Source organism: Mobula hypostoma, chromosome 3, assembly GCF_963921235.1.
Source record: "Mobula hypostoma chromosome 3, sMobHyp1.1, whole genome shotgun sequence".
NCBI classification, from domain to species: domain Eukaryota; kingdom Metazoa; phylum Chordata; class Chondrichthyes; order Myliobatiformes; family Myliobatidae; genus Mobula; species Mobula hypostoma.
In genome coordinates this window covers 125,753,099-125,773,570 of record NC_086099.1, presented here as the reverse complement: position 1 = coordinate 125,773,570, position 20,472 = coordinate 125,753,099, and the positions used below count along the sequence as shown (strand labels likewise).

The 20,472-nt window shown below is 44.0% G+C and overlaps 1 protein-coding gene across 1 annotated transcript in view; it reads left to right on the top strand.

Moving 5' to 3' along the window:
• LOC134343738 (AP-4 complex subunit beta-1-like) overlaps positions 1-20,472 on the top strand; it is a 52,963-nt gene that overhangs the window by 27,461 nt on the left and 5,030 nt on the right. The window contains exons 2-5 of the mRNA XM_063042483.1: positions 9,381-9,648; positions 13,565-13,933; positions 19,895-19,971; positions 20,045-20,148. Of these exons, the coding sequence (XP_062898553.1) occupies positions 9,381-9,648; positions 13,565-13,933; positions 19,895-19,971; positions 20,045-20,148 (818 nt within the window). The remainder of the gene's footprint in view (positions 1-9,380; positions 9,649-13,564; positions 13,934-19,894; positions 19,972-20,044; positions 20,149-20,472) is intronic.

The window sequence follows — 20,472 nt, the reverse complement described above, 5'->3', positions numbered from 1 at the left end:
TATTGGCAGGACGGCCTGGCTTACCCCACAGAGGCAAGGCCAAGACAAGACATGACCCCACCCCCCACAGGGCAACAGCAGAACAGCCTGACTTACCCCACGGAGGCAAGGACAAGAACAGACAAACATCAAAGAACAACAGACAGTTCCATCTCTGCTCCGGAGTAGCTCCAAGTCTCAGTTCAGCCAGCAACATCAGCTGGCTACAGAAACAGCCAGATCCCTGTCTAGCTCGGAGTGGCTGGCAGCCACTCAGTTGGCCCAGGAAACAGCCAAATCCATACCACAAAGACTACTCCAACAAGTGGCAACAAGGCTCCATGAAGCAGTGGTCCTCCAACCAGGCCTAGAGATTACAAATGGTTTCACTAGCCTTCCATTAGCAGGTTGCTCCAAGGGGGACTGACAAGACAAACCAGCAGCCCACATTCAATCCCAAGGCTACTTATATTGCAAGCCCAAAGATGGGAATCAGGTGCCTATGATTAACTCAAACAAGGGACAGCTGGAAGATCCGGAGTCCTGAGTTCACGGACCAGACCGTGAACCAGAATGCGGACTTCACGGACCGGACCAGGACACGTGTCTTCTGCAATAATTAACAAGCTGATCTTGATGCTTTGGGTCACCTCAATGATTTTGAAAAAAATGTTAAGTAAGTCTGTTGATTGTGTTTCTTTTTTGTTTCAGTTGTTGATAGGTACAGTGTATTTAGTATTTCAGTAATATTGTAAATATTGTTTGATTAAGTATTCTTTGTTTACATAATTCATTACAGGTTATATGTAAGAAGTTTAGAAAAGAAACATATAAAACATACAGCACAATACAGACCCTTCGGCCCAGAAAGGCACAACCTACCTTTGACAAAGCCATGCTGACTATTCCTAATCATATTAAGCTTCTCCAAATGTTCATAAATCCTGCCTCTCAGGATCTTCTCCATCAACTTACCAACCACTGAAGTAAGACTCACTGGTCTATAATTTCCTGGGTTATCTCTACTCCCTTTCTTGAATAAGGGAACAACATCTGCAACCCTTCAGTCCTCCGGAACCTCTCCCATCTCCATTGATGATGCAAAGATCATTTCCAGAGTCTCAGCAATCTCCTCCCTCACTTCCCACAGTAGCCTGGGGTACATCCGGTCCGGTCCTGGTGACTTATCCAACTTGATACTTTCCAAAAGCTCCAGCACATCCTCTTTCTTAGTATCTACATTCTCAAGCTTTTCAGTCCACTGAAAGTCATCCCTACAATTGCCAAGATCCTTTTCCGTAGTGACTACTGAAACAAATATCTTCGCTATTTCCTTCGGTTCCATACACACTTTTCCACTGTCACACATGATTGGTCCTATTCTCTCACACATTATCCTCTTGCTTTTCACATACTTGTGGAATGCCGTGGGGTTTTCCTTAATCCTGTCTGCCAAGGCCGTCTCATGGCCCCTTCTGGCTCTCTAATTTCATTCTTAACCTCCTTCCTGTTAGCCTTATAATCTTCTAGATTCATATCATTACCTAGTTTTTTGAACCTTTTGTCAGCTCTTCTTTTCTTCTTGACTAGTTTTACAACAGCCTTTGTGCACCATGGATCTTGTACCCTACCATCCGTTCCATGTCTCATTGGAACGTACCTACTCAGAACTCCACGCAAATATCCCCTGAACATTTGCCGCATTTCTTCCATACGTTTCCCTGAGAACATCTGTTTCCAATTTATGTTTCCAAGTTCCTGCCTGATAGCCTCATAGTTTTGCTTACTCCAATTAAATGTTTCCCTAACTTGTCTGTTCCTATCCCTCTCCAATGCCATGGCAAAGGAGATAGAATTGTGATCACTATCTCCAAAATGCTCTCCCACTACGAGACCTGACACTTGACCAGGTTCTTTTCCCAATACCAGATCAAAAACAGCCTCTCCTCTTGTAGGCTTATCTCCATAGTGTGTCAAGAAACCTTCCTGAACACACCTAACAAACTCCATCCCATCTGAACCCCTCACTCCAGGGAGATGCCAATCAGTATTTGGGAAATTAAAATCTCCCACCACAACAAGCCAGTTATTATTACTCCTTTCCAGAATCTATCTCCCTACCTGCTCCTCAATGTCCCTGTTACAATTGTGTGGTCTAAAAAAACATTCTGTAGAGTTATTGACCCCTTCCTATTCCTAACCTCCACCCACAGAGACTCCGTAGTCAACCCCTCCATGACTTCCTCCTTTTCTGCAGCCGTGACACTATCTTTGATCAAAAGTGCCACACCCCTACCTTTTTTGCCTCCCTCCCTATCCTTTCTGAAACATCCAAAGCCTAGCAGTTGAAGTAGGCATTCCTGTCCCTGCACCATCCAAGTCTCTGTAATGGCCACAACACCATAGTTCCAAGTGCTGATCCACATCTAAGCTCATCTGCTTTGTTCATGCTACTCCTCACATTAAAATAGACACATCTCAAACCATCAGACTGAGCACGTCCCTTCTCTATCACCTGCCTATCCTCCCTCTCACACTGTCTCCCAACTTTCTTTATTTGTGAGACAACCTCCCCTTTCCTCCATCATTTCAGTTCAGTTTAGTTTAAACTCTCCCCAGTAGCCTTAGCAAACCTTCCACCATGATATTGGTCGCCTTCGGATTCAAGTGCAATCCGTCCTTTTTGTACAGGTCATACCTGCCCCAGAAGAGGTCCCAATGATCCAGAAATCTGAATCCCTGCCCCCTGCTCCAATCCCTCAGCCACACACTTATCCTCCACCTCATTCTATTCCTACACTCACTGTCATGTGGCACAGGCAGTAATCCTGAGATTACTACCTTTGATGTCCTGATTCTCAACTTCTTTCCTAACCCCCTGTAGTCTGTTTTCAGGACCTCCTCCCTTTTCCTACCTACGTCATTGTTACCAATATGTACCACAACCTCTGGCTGTTCTCCTTCCCACTTCAAGATATCGTGGAGGTGATCAGAAATATCTCGGATCCTGGCACCTGGGAGGCAAACTACCATCCGTGTATCTTTCCTGCGTCCACAGAATCACCTGTCTGACCCCTTAACTATAGAGTAGCCTATCACTGCTGCCATCCTCTTCCTTTCCCTACACATCTGAGCCACAGGGCCAGACTCTGTGCCAGAGGCGTGACCATTGTTGTTTCCCCCAGGCAGGCCATCTCCCCCAACAGTACTCAAACAGGAGTATTTATTGTTAAAGGGGACAGCCACTGGGGTACTCTCTAGTACTTGCTTCTTGCCCTTCCCTCTCCTGACTGTTACACACTTCTCTGTCTCCTGTGGTCCCGGGGTGACTACCTGCCTGTAGCTCTTCTCTATCACCACCTCACTCTCTCTGACCAGACAAAGGTCATCGAGCTGCATCTCCAGTTTCCTAACGCGGTTTCTAAGGGGCTGTAGCTCGACGCATGTGGTGCAAATGTGGCAGTCTGGAAGTATGTGATGGCATATGTCATTACAACAGCATGTCATATGTAAGCATTTTACTTCAACAACAAAGTAGACAAAACAAATCCCGGCTGCTGTGTTTTTCTTTTGATTAGTTTCCGGAGTTACCAAACACAACAGTGGTAGAAAGGTAGTTTTAAGACAAACCTGAGATGACTGTTTACCTGTCACAGCACCGCATGTTTTGGAATAGGAAAGAAACATTAAAGTTTTTTTATTAAAAGTGCAGCATGTGTTTCTTCGGTTGAGTTCTAAACGCAGGAAATGGACAAATTTAACAAGAAATGTGAATGGCCATGTATTCATAAACAATGAGTACTGGATAATAGTAATAATAATAATAATAATAATAATAATAATAATAAAACAAAAACAAAATGGCAGGCTAGATCAGAAAGATACCTATGGATGTGTTCAATTGCTCAACAATTGCATGTTGTGCAATACATGTTGATGTATTCTGAGAGAATTGAACAGTATTTTAAAGCAAATGGAATAGCCGATGAAAAATATGTACCAGTTTTGCTGATTGTATCATGTGGAAGAGCATACAGTTTGCTTAGAAGTTTGACTGCTCCAACCAAACCAGCCAAAATGAGCTTTGCTAATGTCAGGAATGGAGCACAGCAATATTAAGAATCAAAATCATTCTTGATAACAGAACACTTTCAGTATCATCAGCAGAATGAAAAGGAAGAGGAGGTCATTTCAGTTTAACTGGCTAAATTGAGGAAATTGTTCAAGAATTGTCAGTTCAGTGATGGGCTTAATGATGCATTGAGAGGCTGTTTAGTTTTTGGAAGCTTACGAGAAAGCATTCAAAAACAGTTCCCAACTGAAGCACAACTCACATTTAAAAGAGCAGTTGAAAACATTTTATTAACAGAAACAGCAAACAGAGATGCAATTGAGTGGCAGTCAGGAATGAAAGTGAGGGTGAACAAAATTGCAATGTCTAAATAGAAATCTGCCTGGCTGAAAAAATTGTTTTTGACCATTGTGTCAGGGGTTTACCTACAGCAGACCAAAGCAAGCTTAAATGTAAAACTTGCAGAAAATGCAACAAGGTAAGGCACATACAAAGAGCATGTTGGGCAGACAAAAATAAATGGACTGCACAGGGAAGAGAAAAAGATAAAAAGTCAAGTTGCAGTTTCCAAAAGAGCACTAATCTGCATGCTGTTGATTAACACTCTGATGAGAGTGACACAGGACTGAGTAGCATTGAGATTTTCTCTGAAAATGAACAAGAGACAAGCAATATGGCTTACACCAAAAGTGCATGGCAAATTAATTAAAGTGGAATTGGACACTGGCTTAGCTGTTTCAGACATTTCAGAAAATGAGTTTGAACAGCATTTCAAAGGTACTGAACTGAAGCCTCCAGATATTCAACGATTAAATCATACTGGAGAAAAGATAACTCCTGTGGGAATGACATTTGCAACAGTGAAATACAACAACAAACAGCCACATTGGGCTTCCATGTGGTAAAAACAGGAGGGGAAGCATTGTGGGGGTGTGATTGGCTGAGGCAACTACATCTTGATTGGAGATCAATCCACTATTTGCATGCCACGTCCCCTGCAATAGAGTCAATGCAAGTGAGTTAAAGAGAAATACTGGATGGTGCCACAATAGTGTTGAAGAATGGCATTGGAAAACTCAAACATATTAAGTGTTTAGTGCAAATGCCACACCCAAGCTTTGTAAAGCCTGTCTAATTCCTTATACCATCCGTGACAAATTAGCCAGTGAACTAGATCACATGGAGGCTGAAGGAATTCTTTCCAAGTTCGAGTGGAGCCCATGGGCAAGGCCAGTAGACCCAGTAGCTAAGAAGAATAGGTCTGTCAGAACCTGCAGTGATTTTCAGTTCACTATCAACCCGGTACTGAAAGTAGATCAATACCCTTTTCCAAGAATGGAGAGTATCTTTCAAACCTTTCGGGAGGAAAACACTTCAGCAAAATGGACATAGCTGAGGCCTGCTACAGGTGGACAAAGTGTCCAAAGTGTTTCTCACCATAAACACTTACAGAGGGTATTATCGCTAGAATAGATTTGCATTTGGAGTAGCATCTGCACCTGCAATCTGGCAGGTGATGCAAAGCCGCCCGGACACTCAAAGCGACCTATCATTGTTACCAGGAAGGATGACAAGGAGCATCACCAAAACATCGACAATATTGGAAAGATTAGATGATTATGGGGTCAGAGCACAATGCAACATGTGTAAATTCTTTAAACCAAGCATCACTTGCTGTGACCACACCATTGACACACAGAAATTATGCAAATAGATGAGAAAATAAAAGCAGAGGTGGATGCCCCAAGGCCAAAGGTCATTTCACAGTTGAGATCCTATTTAGGATTTGTCAATTACCATAACAGGTTCCTGCCAAACCTGGTCAATGTGCTCCGCCCCCTGAATTCATTACTACATATCAGGAAGAAATGGCAATGGACAAAGCAGAGGGTGGTGTCTCTCCAAAAGACAAAGAAAACGGTGATGTCAGACACTGTATTCTCACATTATGATCCACATTGTCCAGTGAAGCTTTCCTGTGACACCTTGCCTTATGGTGTAGGTGCGGTCACGTCACATGTTATGAGTGATGGAAGTCAATGTCCCATAGCCTTTGTATCACATTCCCTTACCACTGCAGAGAAAAATTACACACAGAATGACAGAGAGGCCTTGAGTCTGGTCTGTGGTTTAAAACATTTCATCCAGCACCTGTATGGGAGAGAGTTTATACTCATTACTGATCATCAACTACTGGTGTCCAGTTTCATTCCACAGAAGGGTGTTCCACTAACAGTAGCAGCATGAATGCAGAAAGGGGCTGTTTCTTGGAGGACACAATAACAAGATGAAATTCAAGAGGACAACTGACCATGGAAATACTGTGATTGTCCTGTTTACCCTTAAAAAGGAAATATCTGAAAAATTTACGGATGTGGACACTCCCCTTGACGTATTCTCCCTAATGCAATGAAAAGTTTCCCTATTACAATAGAGGTCCAAAGGAAAAGCAGAGAAGACTACACACTGTCTCAGGTCTATATGGCAACCCAAAATGGCTGAAATCTTCAGCACAAATTCCATTCCTCCCTTTTATACCAGCACCGGGATGCATTTGCCCTTGACTGGGGTTGCTTTATGTGGAGATTGAGAGCTGTTGTACCACCCAAGCTGAGAGCTAAAGTGTCAGAGGAGCTACATGCTGGTCATCCAGGCATGGTCAAAGTGAAAGCGTTGGCTCGAAGCTTTGTCTGTTGGCCTGGGAGAGTTCAGCAGATCGAGCAGCTTGCCATGCACTGTTCAGGGAAACCAACACATCCAGAAGATTCCAGAGCAGCGCTTCTCCATCCCTGGGATGGGGGTGCATTGCCTGGCAGAAGGTTCATATGGATTTTGCCAGGCCATTCATGGGCACAAATTTCTAGGTCATATTGAATGCAGTAAAGTGGACACAGCCGAGGACCTTCAGATGGATGAAATGTCCGAAGTGTTCACTGACACTGAATCAGAAGCTCTCCAATTTCCTCCTTGCATATCACAAAGTAGCACACTCCACAACCAACAACTCACCAGCTATGCTGTTCCTGGGTCGTTCCTTGCTTTCATTATTCATTGGAAAATAGTGATGAGAAACTGACTGGTATTGCATGAAGTCTCCTTCCAGAATGGAGCATCGTTACCATAATTCAAAGTAGACTCATTAATTTCCACAAATATTTGAAAGACAATACTTATCACATACTTTGATAATTTCTATGTATTTACCACACTGCTGGGACATGAAAGCAAAATACTGCAATCAGTGGGAATTGAGAATATAAGAAGTAAATTCTGGAAACAGCATGTCCAGAGGAAGAGTCAGAGTTTTCACATCAATGACAGAGAATGCTGGAAACACTCAACAGGTGAGGTGGCATTTGTGCAAAGAGAAATGGGTGAAGGGCCTTAAAAGCTCATGTCTCACTGCAGAGACCGACTGACCAGCCGAGTCCATGTCTCACTGCAGAGACCGACTGACCAGCCGAGTCCGTGTCTCACTGCAGAGACCGACTGACCAGCCGAGTCCGTGTCTCACTGCAGAGACCGACTGACCAGCCAAGTCCGTGTCTCACTGCAGGTACTGACTGACCAGCCGAGTCTGTGTCTCACTACAGCGACCGACTGACCAGCCGAGTCCGTGTCTCACTACAGCGACCGACTGACCAGCCGAGTCCGTGTCTCACTGCAGAGACCGACTGACCAGCCAAGTCCGTGTCTCACTGCAGAGACCGACTGACCAGCCGAGTCCATGTCTCACTGCAGGTACTGACTGAACAGCCGAGTCCGTGTCTCACTGCAGAGACCGACTGACCAGCCGAGTCCATGTCTCACTGCAGGTACTGACTGACCAGCCGAGTCCGTGTCTCACTACAGCGACCGACTGACCAGCCGAGTCCGTGTCTCACTACAGCGACCGACTGACCAGCCGAGTCCGTGTCTCACTGCAGAGACCGACTGACCAGCCAAGTCCGTGTCTCACTGCAGAGACCGACTGACCAGCCGAGTCCATGTCTCACTGCAGGTACTGACTGAACAGCCGAGTCCGTGTCTCACTGCAGAGACCGACTGACCAGCCGAGTCCATGTCTCACTGCAGGTACTGACTGACCAGCCGAGTCCGTGTCTCACTACAGCGACCGACTGACCAGCCGAGTCCGTGTGTCACTACAGCGACCGACTGACCAGCCGAGTCCGTGTCTCACTACAGCGACCGACTGACCAGCCGAGTCCGTGTCTCACTACAGCGACCGACTGACCAGCCGAATCCGTGTCTCACTCCAGAGACCGACTGACCAGCCGAGTCCGTGTCTCACTCCAGAGACCGACTGACCAGCCGAGTCCGTGTCTCACTGACCAACTGGTTTCCACAGTTTATTTTTTGCTGCAGATTCCAGCAGCTCCAGTCTGGAATGTCACAGATATGCGGCCTGACCTCCTGAGTGTTTTTATGTTCAGATTCCCAGCAACTGCTCTTCTTTCTCATTGAAGAGGTAACTTGAAAAACAAGCCTATGCTGCTGAGGGACTGAGTGAGGGAATCGATGCTGTCTGACACACTTCCAAATCACTGGGTTCCGAGTTGATAAAAGTACGTTCTGTCTTTTATTAGAAAACCAGCAAAGACGAGCAAGCAAAATGAGTGATATTAGAACCAGCGTAATCAGGGAAATCAGCAAAGTTAGTGAAATAAGCAATCAACAAACTATCCAAACTCTGCTCACTCTGTGTCTAACTAAACTAAGCTATCGACGCAAAGTGTGAAATAGTGACTATACTCACTTGCTTCTACGTCACCCCAACCCAGGTGACAAATTACCGTAACCCACAATAAAACACACAACTCAAACACCATACAGACAGACGGAAAATAGATGCATGTTTCCGACACTCATTTCCATCAATGATCATACAAAGTCTGAGGCAACACAAAGTGCTGGAGGAACTCTGGAGGTCGGGAAGCATCAATGAAGGTAAATGGACAGCTGACTTTTCTGGGTGACACCCTTCCTCAGAGCACATATTTGGGCTTTTTATCCATGGGTGGATTGTATATCAAACTGATTTTCAGTCTCCAGAGCATGGGTTCCCAACCTGGGATCCAGGGACCCTTTCTTAATGGTTTTGGTCTATAGCATAAAAAAAGTTGAAAACCCCTCCTCCAGAGGAAGTGATTTGACCTGTAACATCGACTGTTCAGAGTAAATTTTATTATCAGAATACATATGTCACCACAAACAACCCCATGGATTCCTGTGTGCATACTCAGTTATTATTCTATAGAATAATAACTATAACTGTGCAAATGCAAATATAAATACATAGCAATAAATAACAAAAACATGAAATAACAAGATATAGAGCTGAGGTCCTGGAACCTGGTGCTGCGGGTGATCCGCTACATGACTCAGGGGCTGGACGTCTCCGCTCTCTTCATGGAGATGGTGAAGGCCAGCGCCACCGTGGATGTCGTGCAGGAGAAGCTGGTCTATTTGTACATGTGCACGTACGCTGCTCTGAAGCCTAACCTGGCACTGCTGGCCATCAACACACCGTGGAAGGACAGCACCGACCCCAACCCCATGGTCAGGGGACTTGCCCTGAGGAGCATGTGTAGTCTCAGGTTTGTTCCTTGTCCCTCCTGCTTTGTGGAAGTGTGGACGTTGGGCTTCTCATTCCAGGGATTCTCCTGTGCACCGGGATGTTGACATCCCATTCTTGTTTTAAAATAAGCACCTTCAGCATGTCGCTCTAGGGAAAAATGAGTAGAGTAATTGGAAATGAGAATTGAAAGTAAATAGAATTGAGATACTGATCGACATGGAATGATAAATAAGAGAAAATCTGCAGATGCTGGAAATCCAAGCAACACACACACAATGCTGGTGAACGCAGCAGGTCAAGCAGCATCTATTGAAAAGAGTACAGTAGATGTTTCCAGCCGAGACCCTTCAGCAGGACTGGAGATAAAAAGATGAGGAGTCAGAGTGAGAAGGTTTTGGTGTGGGAGGAAGAAATACAAGGTGAAAGGTGAAACTGGAGGGGTGAAGTAAGAGCTGGGAAATTGATCAGTGAAAGAGATAAAGGGCTGGAGAAGGGGAAATCTGATAGGAGAGGGCAGAGGCCATGGAAGAAAGAAAAGGAAGGAGCACCAGACGGAGATGATGGGCAGGTAAGGAGATAATGTGAGAGAACGAATGGTGAAGGAGAGGGGTGGGGGTCATTACCAGAAGTTCGAGAAATCAATGTTCATGCCATCAGGTTGGAGGCTACCCAGACAGATAAGTAAGGTATTGCTCCTCTATCCTGAGTGTAGCCTCATTGCGACAGTAGAGGAGGCTATGGATTGACTTGTCGGAATGGGAAGTGGAATTAAAATGGGTGGTCACTGGAAGATCCCACATTTCCTGCGTGATGTAGATGCTCGGCAAAGCTGTCTCCCAATCTATGTTGGGTCGCGCCAACATACAGAAGGCCACACCAAGAACACTGAAGTATCACCTCACCTAGAAGGACTGTTTAGGGCACTGAATGGTAGTGAAGGAGGAGGTATAGGGCCAGGTGTAGCACTTGTTCCGCTTGCAAGGGTAAATGCCAGGAGGGAGATCAGTGGTGATGGATGAATGGACAAGGGAGTCACGTTGGGAACGATCCCTGCGGAAAGCAGTAACAATTCTTGCCCCTTTCAAGCATTTCAGCTATTTAAAAATATTTGCCTTTAATTCAAGTTCAATTAAAGGTCTATGAATTCTGCTGTTGCATTTTTGATGGGTCTGTAGTCCATAATGATCAGTGCAGATCTGATGTCCTGATTCTGTGCTGTGTCCCTCTGATCTTTCTCTCTCCCCACTATATTTTTATTCTGGCATCTTCCCCCTTCCTTGTCAGTCCTGAAGAAGGAGATGCTGGGCTGGAGAAGGGGCAGTCTGATAGGAGAGGGCAGAAGACTATGGAAGAAAGAAAAGGGGGAGGAGCACCAGAGGGATCTGATGGACAGGTAAGGAGATGAGATGAGAGAAGGAAAAGGGAATAGTGAAGGAGACGAGTGGGGGTCATTACCAGAAGTTCGAGGAATCGATGTTCATGCCATCAGGTTGGAGGGTACCCAGACAGATAAATAACGAGTTGCTCCTCCAACTTGAGTGTAGCCTCATTGCAACAGTAGAGGAGGCCATGGACTGAAGTGTTAGAATGGGAAGTGGAATTAAAATGGGTGGCCATTGGGAGATCCCACTTTTTCTGGTGGCTGCAGTTGCTCAGCAAAGCGGTCTCCCAATTTACGTTGGGTCTTGCCGATATACAAGATGTCACACTGGGAGCATCAGGTACAGTAGATGACACACAACAGACTCACAGGTGAAAGGTCTCAATTCGAAACCTTGAATACCTCTTCATTTCCAGAGATGCTGCCTGATCTCCTGAGTTCCTTCAGCATTTTGTGTGTGTAGCTTTGTATTTCCAGCACCAGCAGAATCTGTTGTGTTTATATCTTGCTCTTAGTTCTTTAGTGCAACAATGGCACCAAATCAGTCTTGAATTGTTGATGATTTGTATTTTTATAACAATGATGGATGACAATGTTTTCCATTTCATGTAGTTATCAGCTCTAGCGATCAATCCAAATTTGCTAAATTTCAACTGTAGTCTCATTGGAGAAGTCTCCCTTATATCAGGGTGGCATGGTTTTTCTCTGCCACAGCCACTTTTGTACATTGAGTGATGTCAAGTTAGATTCTGTGTAGAACTTTTGTGACCATGTTTTCATTCATATTTATTTTCTCAATCTCTGAATGACAGATATCTCAGAATGGAATTTGTCTTTTCCCCTTCCCTTACTTATGCCTCATACAAGTTTTTATTTAGCAGTGAGATTTATTTCTAATCACTTCCAGTATTTATAAACAATCTGCAGGTTTCCAAAGAACAGCAATATTTTAATTTCACAGTTTTAAGGTGTACAGTTGTCAAACTTCTTCAAACCCTCTGTCAAGGAATGATAAATGCAATATAAATAATTGGGCTGGTTTTAATGTTTGGTGGCAATTTTGTTCTTCTTGATGCAGTGATGTTCAAAATCATATGTTTTTATAATTATTGTACTGTGAAAGTGAGAGCAACCTGTGTATCTGGGTACCTCTGTGGTTTAAGAGTAGACCCTGTTGTCATTGATAAGGTTCTTTCTGCCATGATTTCAGGTTCTCAAGCTTAACTAAAATCTAGAAAAGTAATTTCCTTAGATTTTTTCACCCCATATATGCTCTGTGAATTCTTCAGCTGTGATTGGTTGCTCAGTCAGTTTGATGACATTACCATTGCTGGATGGGAAAGAATCCTTTGATTTGAGCTCCAGTGGTCCTGAAGAGGGCTGGCAGGGTGAGTGTTCACATCTTGTCACACATGAAGCAGGAAAACCGGCCTTGAGATAGGCAAAGAAATTTAGTAGAATAGTACCTGACCTTGTGAAATTTGAGTTAGGAATTGATGGTGGCACTACGCTCATTTCAGCTGATCAAAACTTTTCCATGGATGGCTTCCAGACCATTCGGGCTGACTGGAAGTGCACTGAGAGCAGTAAGCGTGAAGGAGTTGGGGGCTTACTGCTCTGGTTAACAATGGATAGTGCAATCCTGGTCATATTATGATTGAGGAACATGTTTGTAGACCGGATATTGAAGTTTTTGCTGTTGGACTCCGGCCATATTCCGCCAAGATACAACACTGGGCGTCACGGGAAGTTGTTCCTGCCTGTGGCCATCGAACTTTGCAGCTCCTCCCGTGGAGGGTCAGACACCCTGAGCCAATAGGCTGGTCCTGGACTTATTTCCATCTGGCATAGTTTTCATATTGTTGTTTGATTGTTTGTGGTTTTGTATTGCTATATTTATGCTCTATTCTTGGTTGGTGCAGCTGTAACGAAACCCAATTTCCCTCGGGATCAATAAAGTATGTCTATCTATCTATCTATCCATCTATCTGTTGGCTGTTATTCAGACTAATTGTCCAATATAGTTTCAATCCAGGTTTTTCGAATGTTACTCCATATTACAATCAATTTTGCAGTTAACTGTAAGTTTAAAGAGAAGACAGAAAATGGGGCCCAGAGGAGTCACATAACAAACCACGGGGAATTCTGAGCATTTGGGTAGAACAGGGGTTCCCAATAGTAATTGTCTTTCATTGTGATCATAATGTACATATATTGATGTGTTCAAAGTAAATTTATTATCGAAGTACATGTATGTCACCATGTACAACCCTGAGATTCACTCTTTTGCAGGCATACTGAATAAATCCATAATAGAATAATAACCATAGTAGAATCAATGAAGGCCCACGTTGACTTGGCGTTGAACCAGTGTACAAAAGATAGTGGAGGTTTGAAAACAGAGGTTCTCTCTCCTCGAGGAGGTGCCATGGCTGACAAGCCACATCAGCCTGAGGTGACTGGTCTTAAGGTGCCAATAACATTCAGAATTGTGGGAAGAACTGAAAGTGCAATAAAGTAATTTATCAAGCCACTCTTCTTCTTTTTTCTTCAGAATGAAAGACTTGGATCACTGGGGTCAGAGTGAAGTGCTGACATTCCTCGTTCGCTATAAACCCCGAACTGAAGATGAAGTGTTTGCTATTCTGAATGTGCTCGATGGTTTTCTCAAGAGCAGCCAGCCCAATGTTGTCATGGCAACCACCAAACTTTTCCTCCTCCTTGCTGAAGATTTTCACAACGTACAGACAGATGTTCTAGAAAGGATCAGAGGGCCATTGTTGACTATTTGCACCTCTGAGTGCCACGAGCTGTGTTTCCTCGGCCTGTGTCATGCCCGGGAGATCCTCCGCAGCTTACCCGGGCACTTCAGTGGTCACTACAAGAAATTCTACTGCACATACACTGAACCAAATTACATCAAGTATCAGAAGATGGAGATCCTGCGGGATTAGGTATTTGCCTGGTAAGTATTCAAATTGTGACTAATCTACACAGAGATGGAAAAATAATCTTGTGTTTATCTCTGGCAGTGCTACATCTTTTTGGGGGATATGATCCTATTACTGAGCAGCAGACACGGTGGAGAAGTTGGTTTTCCTTGATAGTTCCAAGCGAGACCAGTTCATTCCCTCTTTTAGCAGATGTGCCGGCCCTAAATTTCTCAGAAACTTCATATGGATGGAGAATACAAATAACTCGGCTGAGAACACACCCATTATTTGCGTACAGTAACTGGATCACAAGCAGTGTCCACTGCACCCAGTGAATTCACATTATATTTGTACTCTTATTTTGCTCCAGGTTTTGTCAATTGGCAGAGAAGTCTTGTGTTCACAAACTCATTTTCTGTGGTCTATAAGACCATAAGATATCGGAGCAGAAATTGGCCATTTGGCCCATTGAGTCTGCTCTGCCATTCAATCATGGGCTGATCCAATTCTTCCTGTCATCCCCACTCCCCTGCCTTTACCCCATACCCTTTGATGCCCTGGCTAATCAAGAACCTATCTATCTCTGCTTTAAATACACCCAGTGACTTGGCCTCCACAGCCGCTCATGGCAACGAATTCCACAGACTTACCACCCTCTGACTAGAGTAATTTCTCCATGACTCAGTTGTAAATGAACATCCTTCAATCCTGAAATTGTGCCCTCTTGTCCTAGAATCCCCTACCATGGGAAATAACTTTGCCATATCTAATCTGTTCAGGCCTTTTAACATTCGGAATGCTTCTATGAGATTCCCCTCATTCTCCTGAACTCCAGGGAATACAGCCCAAGAGCTGCCAGACATTCCTCATACGGTAACCCTTTCATTCCTGGAATCATTCTTGTGAATCTTCTCTGAACCCTCTCCAATGTCAATGTATCTTTTCTAAAATAAGGAGCCCAAAACTGTACACAATTCTCCAAGTGTGGTCTCATGAGTGCCGTATAGAGCCTCAACATCACATCCCTGCTCTTATACTATACTTCTAGAAATGAATGCAAACATTGCATTCACCTTCTTCACAACCAACTTAACCTAGAGGTTAACCTTTAGGGTACCTTGCGCAGGGACTCCCAAGTCCCTTTGCATCTCTGCATTTTGAATTCTCTCCCCATCTAAATAATATTCTGCCCGTTTATTTCTTCCATCAAAGTGCGTGACCGTACACTTTCCAACATTGTATTTCATTTGCCACTTCTTTGCCCATTCCCCTAAACTATCTGAGTCTCTCTATAGGCTCTCTGTTTCCTCAACACTACCCGCTCCACCACCTATTTTGGTATCAATGGCAAATTTAGCCTCAAATCCATTAATACCATAGTCCAAATCATTGACATACATCGTAAAAAGCAACGGTCCCAACACCGACCCCTGTGGAACTCCACTGGTCACCGGCAGCCAGCCAGAGTAGGATCTCTTTATTCCCACTCTCTGTTTTCTGCCGATCAGCCAGTGCTCCAACCATGCTAGTAACTTCCTTATAATTCCATGGGTTCTTATGTCGCTAAGCAGCCTCACGTGTGGCACCTTGTCAAAGGCCTTCTGAAAATCCAAGTACACCATGTCTACTGCATCTCACTTGTCTACCCTACTTGTAATTTCCTCAAAGAATTGCAGTAGGTTTGTCAGGAAGGATTTTCCTTTCAGGAAACCATGCTGGCTTTGGCGTTTCTTGTCATGTGACTCCAGGTGTTTTAATCTCATCCCTAACAATCGATTCCAACAACTTCCCAACCACAGATGTCAGGATAACAGGTCTATAGTTTCCTTTCTGCTGCCTCCCACCCTTAATAAATAGTGAAGTAATATTTGCAATTTTCCAGTCATCCAGTACAATGCCAGAATCTATCGATTCTTTAAAGATCATTGTTAATGCTTCCGCAATCTCTCCAGCTACTTCCTTCAGAACCCAAGGGTGCATTCCATCAGGTCCAGGAGACGTATCCACCCTCAGACCAGTCAGCTTCCTGAGTAGCTTCTCAGTATAATTTTCACTGCACAAACTTCACTTCCCTGACACTCTTGAATGTCTGGTATACTGCAGATGTCTTCCACTGTGAAGACTAATGCAAAATATGCTTTCAGTTCCTCTATCATCTCTGCATCTCTCATTAGAATATCTCCAGCATCATTTTGTATTGGTCCTATATCTACCTTCGATTCTCTTTTACCCATTAAATACTTAAAAAAGGCTTTTAGTATCTTCTTTGATATTAGTTGGCAGCTTCCTTTCATAATTCATCTTTTCCTTCCTAATGAACATCTTAGTTTCCTTCTGCAAATTTTTAAAAGCTTCCCAATCCTCTATCTTCCCACTAGCTCTGGCTTCCTTGTATGCCCTCTCTTTTGCTTTTACTTTGGCTCTGACTTCAATTGTCAGCTACAATGGTGTCCTTCTTCCCTTTGAAAATTTCTTCTTATTGGGAATATACCTGTCTTGCACTTCCCTCATTTTTTGCAGAAACTTCAGCCATTGCTACCCTGCTGTCCTTCCTGCAAATGTCCATTTCCAGTCAACTTCAGCCAGTTCCCCTCTCATGCCATTGTAATTTCCTTTATTCCACTGAAATACCGACACATTGGATTTTATTTTTTCCCTCTCAAATTTCAATGTGAACTTGATCATATCATGATCACTATTCCTTAAGGGTTCCTTAACCTTAAGCTCTCTTATTACCTTCAGATCATTGCACAACATCCAATCCAGCATAGCTGATCCCCTAGTGGGCTCAACAACAAGCTATTCTAAAAAGCCATCCTTTAGACATTCTACTAATTCTCTCTCTTGAGGTCCAGAACTGAACTAGTTTTCCCAATCCACTTTCATTTTGAAATCCCCAACGATCATCATGACATTGCCATTCTGACATGACTTTTCTATCTCCTGCTGTAATTTGCAATCCACATCCCGGCTGCTGATTGGAGGCCTGTGTAAAGTGCCATTAGGGTTCTTTTACCCTTGCCATTTCTTAACTCAACCCATCATGACTCTACACATTCTAATCCTATGCCATCACTTTCTAATGATTTAATATTATTTCTTACTCACAGAGCCACATCACCCGCTCTGCCTACTAACCTGTCTTTCTGATATACTGTATATTCTTGGATGTTCAGCTCCCAATGGCAGCTATCCTATAGCCAAGTTTCAGAGATGGCCACAACGTCATATTTGCCAAGCTGTAACTGAATTTCAAAATCTTCCATTTTATTCCTTATGCTGCGTGCATTCAGTCCAGTATTTGTTGCTTTCTATTTTAACTGCACCACACCTCAATTGCCCTGTAGTTGATGCCACTGGCTGCGATTAAGCCTCATCTCCTGCCTGTTCTTTCTATAATCTCTGTTGCACGTATCTTTGATTTATTTCTGTTTTCCCCTTTCTCAGCCCTATCACTTCGGTTCCCATCCCCATGCCAAAGTAGTTTAAACCCTCCCTAACATCTCTATTAAACCTGCCTGCCAGGATATTGGACCCCTTTGAGTTCAGGTGTAACCCATGCTTTTTGTACAGGTCGTATCTCCCCCGGAAAAAGCTCCAATGATCCAGGAATCTGAAGCCCTGTCCCTATACCAGTCTCTCAGCCACATATTAATATGCCTGATCATGCTATTCTTGCATTCACTAGCACATGGCACAGGCAGCAAACCTGAGATTACTGCCTTGGAGGTCCTGCTTTTCAACTTCCTACTTAAATCCCTGAATTCTCTCTTCAGGACTTCCTCCCTTTTTCTACCTATGTCATTGGTACCAATGTGTAGCAAGACTTCTGGCTGTTAACCCTCTCCCTTCAGAATACTCTGCACCCGATCTGAGATATCCCGTACCCTGGCACCTGGGAGGCAGCATACCATACATGTATCTCTATCAGGCTGACAGAACCTCCTGTCTGTTCCCCTCAATATGGAATCCCCTCTGACTACCACATTCCTCATCTTCCTCTTTCCCTTCTGCTCCACGAAACCAGGCTCAGTGCCAGAGACCCAATCGCTGTGGTTGTCCTCTGTCAGGTTATCCCCCTCAACCGCATCCAAAACAAGATAACGATTACTGAGGGGGATGGCTACAGGGATGCTCTCTACTATCTGAGCTCTTCCCTTCACTTCCCTGACCGTCACACACCCTTATCTATCTCCTGCAGCCTCGGAGTGACTAACTCCCTATAGCTCCTCTCAATCTCCTGTTCACTGTCCCTAATAAGCTGTAGGTCATCGAGCCGCAGCTCCAGATCCCTATCGAGGTCTCTCCGAAGCTGCATCTCGGTGCACCAGTCTCTCAGTCACTAATTTCAGTGTATACTACAAGATTCCAGCCGGTGGCGCTGTCGAGCTATTTGTACTCTTCCCATCAGTTACTCACAGGATGTTGTCTTTTAAGTCCTGTACACAAGTAAATTTGGTAAATTTTGAATTTCACTTAATTGTTCATTTGATAAAAAGGTCTCGATTTGGTATCAAGTATACAAGAAAATGCTTTTTATTGGAGGAAGCCAAGTATTTTCAGCATTAGGCAGCATCTGGAGAGTAAAGTGGTTGATGCTTCAAGTTGGAAACAGTTCATCGAAATCTTTCATCTAGCACAGGGGTTCCTGCTATTAACTGAGAGGTCAGTGGACCTAGGCTGGGAACCCATGCTTCTTGCACTTTCTGCTTTTATTCCAAATGTCTAGCATCTGTTTTTGCTTTGCCTTCAGATGCTTCATTCATTATTACTTTACTTAATTAACATTATTGTAAGATGTTAGCGCATTCAGATGCAGCAGTTTCTCAGGGCCATCTAAAGGTGTTATTGTTTCTTAAATCTATTTTTTCCTGGTTGCAACCCTGGACATCAAGGAATTTAAAGTTCTGCAGCTCTACCCCATCAGTGAGTTGATAGTTGGCATCGATGCTTGAAAGAGGCATGCAGTCTAGCAGTAAGCGATAATCTTGTTCACTTTTCTAACAGCCCTAGAAATCTTCAACCTTGTCACAAATCAAATTATCACCACCTTAAAAATATTTGGACTCTGCTTCTCCCAGCTTAGGCAGCTATAGTAGATACTTGAGTTACTCTGCCAATCTTTGAGAAGGTTCCAAAGACTCGCAATTTTAAGAGTAAAATTTTGGTCTCAAGGGGGTGGGGCAGGATGTCACCTATTTAATTTTTTAAATGATGGGAGCAGGGTCAGATTATCCCATGAGAGAAAGCATCTTCATTATATTCACCCCGCCAGAATTCAATGGGATCTTGTCAGCAATCTGGTTGCCACCTTCTCTGAATACCAGTGGATGCAAGCTTACCCTGTCAAATACTTCCTTTTAAAAAAACAACAACCTATCCCACACTGGCTGGTGGATACTCATTGATGGTTCTTCTAGAGATCGCCAAAAACGGTCTTGAGTTGGAAGTTTAAACTTTCCATGCCTGTACGGTTGAGCTTTTTGCTGTTGTAACTAGTTGAAGCATTGACAAAGTGTAGGTGTATTTTGGCATTTATTCTGCTGACTGAAGAAAATATGGTATCTTGTGCTATAATTTGTGTTTGATTTTATTTTTTGAGCTACAGTGTGGAATGGGTCCTTCTGCCCCTTCGAGCGTGTCGCCCAGTAACCTCTGACATAACCCAAGCCCAATCACAGGACAATTCACAAAGACCAATTCACCTACCAGCCAGTATGTCTTTATACTGTAGAGGAAATCCATCCAGTCATGGGGAGAATGTACAAACTCCTTACTGACAGCAGCGGGAATTGAACCTGGGCCGCTGGTACTGTAACATGTTGTGCTCACCACTATGCTACCATGCCATTGGAGTAATATGTCAGAGTATCCACTCTTGAAAGTGCAGTTTAAGGTATGAACTGCACCTTACTTTTTCTTTAATTGTGCTGTATTTCCCCAGGATGAAATTCACGGACCTACAATGAAAAGTGTGTGGTTATTTTGAAGGAGCTGCTGGGCTTGAAGCAGGAACACATTACCTCAGGTACATCATGCTACCAACTTTCAGCATTTGTTCAGGGTTGCAAGCACCACACTAACTTCCCCTCTGCTTTTAGCCGTCATTCAGACATTTCGTGACCTGGTATGGCTGTGTCCCCTGTGTACAGTGACTGTGTGTGAAGCACTACCAGGATGTGAGGAATACATCAAAGATGGTGAGGTAGGTTGGTGGGGATGAAGTAGCCATGTTCAATAAGATGGTCTGCGTTCACCTTGTTTCATGGTGCTGAGCCATGCAGACCTGAGATGACCAGGTTCAACCTCTTGGCTGATTGCAGACAAGTAATTGCATTATGTTTACGAATAAACCCTTCTTGAGCTTCCAGCTGGTTATGGGCATCGATTATAACTGACACCTCGATGACAAACTCTGCCATCTTGTTCAGGGATGATGCCTGGACATGTCGAGTCCGGTGGTATTTATACCCCCGTAGGCGGCCTTCCGGATTGGTTAGTCCTCGTCCAATCAGGTTTCCACTGTCCC